At 47.3% G+C, this 5,106-nt stretch overlaps 1 protein-coding gene across 1 annotated transcript; it reads right to left on the bottom strand.

Moving 5' to 3' along the window:
* Nucleotides 1-777: 777 nt before the first annotated feature.
* Nucleotides 778-1,125, bottom strand: LOC137839365 (uncharacterized). Its single transcript, XM_068648484.1, has one exon. The coding sequence runs from the start codon at nt 1,123-1,125 to the stop codon at nt 778-780; it is 348 nt and encodes a 115-aa protein (XP_068504585.1).
* Nucleotides 1,126-5,106: the final 3,981 nt, after the last annotated feature.

Below are 5,106 nucleotides of genomic sequence, written 5' to 3'. Positions count from 1 at the left end.
AGGCAACTTGTCCCTTATCTCTTCGTGCTTGGTGCCCACGCCTGAGGAGAAGCCCACTACAACAGTGTCGTATCGTCCTCAGGGTGTCTAAAACACCAAGGCGAAGTCTTCACATCTGATACCGGGGCTAGCTATTCATACCTGAGGAGGGGGCGTCCCGAAGGAATCCCTTAACCCCTGCTCAAGGACTAAGCTCCTGGATTTTACCTTTATCGAAAACCTGATACCGGGGGTAGCTATTCATACTCGAGGAGGGGGCGTCCCGAAGGAATCCCTTATCCCCTGCTCAAGGACTAGGCCCCCGGATTGCACTTTATGTTGGACATACTGCTTGCTTCGAATTTTGATGTCTGCTCCCCACTTGGCGATGCTTATGTTTGGCGACGCCTCACCTTGACGACTCTTTTATCTTGGCGATGTTCCACTTTGGTGACATCTCATTTTGGCGATGTTCCACCTTGGGGACATCTCATTTTGGCGACGCCCTATCTTGGCGATGCCTCATCTTGGCGACGCCTGACACTGCTTTGAGTCTTTGTCTTTTGTTTCTTTAGCCTTTGGTCTTACACTTTGAGTGGGAGGAGAAAAAACTAAGACAAAGTTTTCTTGAACTTCTTTTTTACTTGGGTGACCTCATTAAAAAACCCCCGAGAGGGAAAAAGAGTGTCCCCTTTACAATTTGTATTTCGTTATTCTTAACTGACATAACTTAACTGAAATAAAATTTCAAATTGGTCGCGTTCCAACTGCGCGGAATGGGACCTCCTTCCAAAGTTTCTAGGCTGTTTGAACCATTCCCTTGGCTTCAGCGACTCTAAAGGGTCCGGTCCATTTGGGAGACAACTTATTCTCCAGCTCATATAGGTGAGCCTTCCTCATGACTAAGTCACCAACCTGGAATTGCCGCGGCTTCACCTTGGAGCTATACTGTCGCTCCACTCTTCTCTTTACTGCCTCAGCCTTTATTGTTGCTTCCTCCCTGGCTTCGTCTAGTAAGTCCAGATTCACTCGCCTTTCTTCATTGGATTCATCAGCCACAAAATTCTGATAACGTGGCGAGCTTTTGTGGATCTCGACTGGGATCATCACGTCTGACCCATATACTAGACTGAAAGGCGTCTCCATGGTGGCGGATTGGGGTGTGGTGTGGTACGCCCATACAATCCTTGGCACTTCTTCTGCCCACGCCCCTTTAGCTTTCTCTAATCTTCTCTTCAGTCCTTTCAGCAAAACTCTATTCGCTGACTCTACTTGCCCATTTGTCTGGGGGTGTTCGACTGATGCGAACACCTGCTTGATGCCTACCTCCGCGCACAGATTTCTCAACTGTTGGCTTGCAAACTGGGTGCCATTGTACCAGCCGCCTAGGCACACCGAAGCGGCACACGATGTTCTTCCAAACAAAGTGCTGCACTTTGTGCGCAGTAATCTGGGCCACGGGCTCCGCCTCTATCCACTTGGTGAAATATTCAACGGCGACAATCAAGTACTTCATCTGTCTTACCGCCAGTGGGAACGGGCCTAGGATGTCGATGCCCCACGTATGAAAGGGCCAAGGACTATATATGGATCTCAACTCCTCTGGCGGAGCCTTGTGCCAATCAGCGTGCCTCTGACACTGCTTGCAACGCTGGGCGTGCCGCACAAATCCTCTTTCACTGTTGGCCAGTAGAAGCCGGCACGTATCACTTTAGAAGCCAGAGACCTTCCTCCTACGCGGCTCCCACAAATACCTTCGTGGAGTTCAGCCATTATCCTGGTGCACTCGTCGCCGCTTACGCTGGTCAGGATAGGGTGTGTGAACCCGTGCCTGAACAACATCCCATCTACCAGGGTATACCTTGCAGCGTTCCTCTTAATCTTCTTACCTTCTTCTGGTTCCGCTAGGAGAATCCCGTCTGCCAGGTACCGCCTGTATGGTGTCATCCAAGTGTCTCTCTCGACCAAAGTGCATACTTGCGCCTGCTTTCCTTCTTCGGTTGCGTCTGCATATGTGCTGATGCGAGGTGCCTTCATCGTATCTTGAGTTAAAGAACGATGGCTCCTCGGTCTTCCTCTCGCTGTACAAACATGGAGGACGTCCACCCTGTTATCTTCCACAAATTTTTGCGGAGCTTTGAGCGTCTTTTGGATTACTGTCCTCTGTCTACCCCCCTTGCCTGAGCTGGCGAGCTTGGGAAGCAGGTCAGCTCTGGCATTCTGCTCCCTTGGGACATGTACTAGCTCAAAGGCGACAAAAGCCCCCCTTAGCATCTCTACATACTTTAGGTACGCCGCCATCTGGGGGTCCTTTGCCGTAAACTCCCCTGTCACCTATCCCGTTATAAACTGCGAATCGCTCTTTACCACCAGGCTTTGTGCACCCATTTCTTTGGCTAAGAGCATTCCAGCGATCAGCGCCTCATACTCAGCCTGATTGTTGCTTGCCTTGAAGGCGAAGCGTAGGGCTTGCTCAATTAGCACTCCGTTGGGCCCCTCCAAGACTATGCCCGCACCACTCCCCTGCTGATTGGAGGACCCATCCACTGAGAGCATCCCCTGGGAGCTTGCCTCCGCCTCTTGAACGCCTCCTGGCGAGAGCTCTGCCACGAAATCTGCAAACACTTGTCCTTTGATGGAACCCCTAGGCTCATACTGAATATCGAACTCTGACAATTCCACTGCCCAGCGAACCATCCTTCCAGCAACGTCAGGTTTCTGCAGTACCCTTTGGATGGGCAAGTTCGTCATTACCACTACTGTATAACTATGAAAGTAGTGGCAGAGCCTCCTCGCCGAGAATACCACGGCCAATGCTGCCTTCTCCAGCGACTGATACCTCGTCTCCGGGCCCTGCAAGGCTTTACTTACGAAATAGATGGGCCTCTGCACTTGGTCCTGTTCCTGGACTAGTACTGAACTGATGGCCCACTCCATTACCGCAAAGTACAGTCGGAGGGGCACGCCTGCCACTGTTTTGCAAAGCACTGGTGGTGTCGCCAAGTATTCTTTCAACTTGAGGAATGTTGCTTCACACTCGTCGGTCCACGCAAAACGGCTATTTCTCTTGAGGCACTGGAAATAGGGGTGCCCCTTCTCTCCTCCTGCGGAAACGAACCTTGATAATGCTACCATTCGCTCTGTCAGTTGTTGCACTTCTTTCACTGATGTCGGGCTCCTCATAGCGATGACGGCTGCGCATTTATCTGGGTTCGCCTTAATTCCCCTCTCGGTAAGCATGAAGCCTAAAAACTTTCCCGCCTCAACCCCAAAGACACACTTCTCAGGGTTCAGCTTGAGGCGATACTTTGAGATGGTGGCAATCAATTCTTCCAGATCTGTTGTATGTTGCCTCCTATCGCGAGAAGCTACCACCATGTCATCCACGTAGGCATGTACGTTCTTGCCTAACATAGGTGCCAGTACCTTATCCATTAACCTCTGGTAGAAAGACATATATTCCTTGCTAATTATCAGACAATTACTTATTCACAAACCTTGTGGGGGGCTAATAGTTTTCATTTCCCATCTCATGGAAAACCCTTTTCGCTCCGCTTAGCCCTACCTCCCCCTAGTAGGGGTATTTTAGTGATAGGTTCTATAGGAACTGGACGATCCTATTTGGTCAAATACCTAGCGAAAAACTCCTATGTTCCTTTCATTACAGTATTTCTGAACAAGTTCCTGGATAACAAGCCTAAGGGTTTTCTTATTGATGATAGTGACGATATTGATGATAGTGACGATAGTGACGATATCGACCGTGACCTTGATATAGAGCTGGAGCTTCTAACTATGATGAATACGCTAACTATGGATATGATGCCAGAAATAGACCGATTTTATATCACCTTTCACTTCGAATTAGCAAAAGCAATGTCTCCTTGCATAATATGGATTCCTAACATTCATGATCTGGATGTGAATGAGTCGAATTACTTATCCCTCGGTCTTTTAGTGAACTATCTCTCCAGGGATTGTGAAAGATGTTCCACTAGAAATATTCTTGTTATTGCTTCGACTCATATTCCCCAAAAAGTAGATTCAGCTCTAATAGCTCCGAATCAATTCAATACATGCATTAAGATACGAAGGCTTCTTATTCCACAACAACGAAAACACTTTTTCACTCTTTCATATACTAGGGGATTTCACTTGGAAAAGAAAATGTCCCATACTAATGGATTCGGGTCCACAACGATGGGTTCAAATGTACGAGATCTTGTAGCACTTAACAATGAGGCCCTATCGATTAGTATTATACAAAAAAAATCCATCATAGACACTAATATAATTAGCTCTGTTCTTCATAGACAAACTTGGGATTTCCGATCTCAGGTAAGATCGGTTCAGGATCATGGGATCCTTTTCTATCAGATAGGAAGGGCTGTTTCACAAAATGTACTTCTAAGTAATTGCTCCATAGATCCTATCTCTATCTATATGAAGAAGAAATCATGTGACGGGGGGGATTCTTATTTGTACAAATGGTACTTCGAACTTGGAACGAGTATGAAGAAATTAACGATACTTCTTTACCTTTTGAGTTGTTCTGCCGGATCGGTCGCTCAAGACCTTTGGTCTCTACCCGGACCTGATGAAAAAAATGGGATCACATCTTATGGACTCGTTGAGAATAATTCTGATCTAGTTCATGGCCTATTAGAAGTAGAAGGCGCTCTGGTGGGATCCTCACGTACAGAAAAAGATTGCAGTCAGTTTGATAAGGATCGAGTGACATTGCTTCTTCGGTCCGAACCAAGGAATCCCTTAAATAGGATTCAAAATGGATCTTATTCTATCGTTGATCAGAGATTTCTCTATGAAAAATATGAATCGGAGTTTGAAGAACGGGGAGGAGTCCTCGACCCGCAACAGATAGAGGAGGATTTTTTCAATCACATCGTTTGGGCTCCTAGAATATGGCGCCCTTGGGGCTTTCTATTTGATTGTATTGAAAGGCCCAATTCATTGGGATTTCCCTATTGGGCCAGGTCATTTCGGGACAAGCGGATCATTTATGATGAAGAGGATGAGCTTCAAGAGAATGATTCAGAGTTCTTGCAGGGTGGAACCATGCAGTACCAGACACGAGATAGATCTTCCAAAGAACAGGGCTTTTTTCGA

The sequence above is a fragment of the Phaseolus vulgaris genome, chromosome 3 (assembly GCF_000499845.2).
Source record: "Phaseolus vulgaris cultivar G19833 chromosome 3, P. vulgaris v2.0, whole genome shotgun sequence".
Taxonomy (NCBI): Eukaryota; Viridiplantae; Streptophyta; class Magnoliopsida; order Fabales; family Fabaceae; genus Phaseolus; species Phaseolus vulgaris.
The sequence above is the reverse complement of the archived record's forward strand: the minus strand, read 5'-3'. Positions and strand labels throughout refer to the sequence as shown.

What these genes read in the sequence shown, in the direction of transcription:
- LOC137839365 (XM_068648484.1), bottom strand. Translation starts at nt 1,125, where the DNA reads ATGGAGACGCCTTTCAGTCTAGTATATGGGTCAGACGTGATGATCCCA.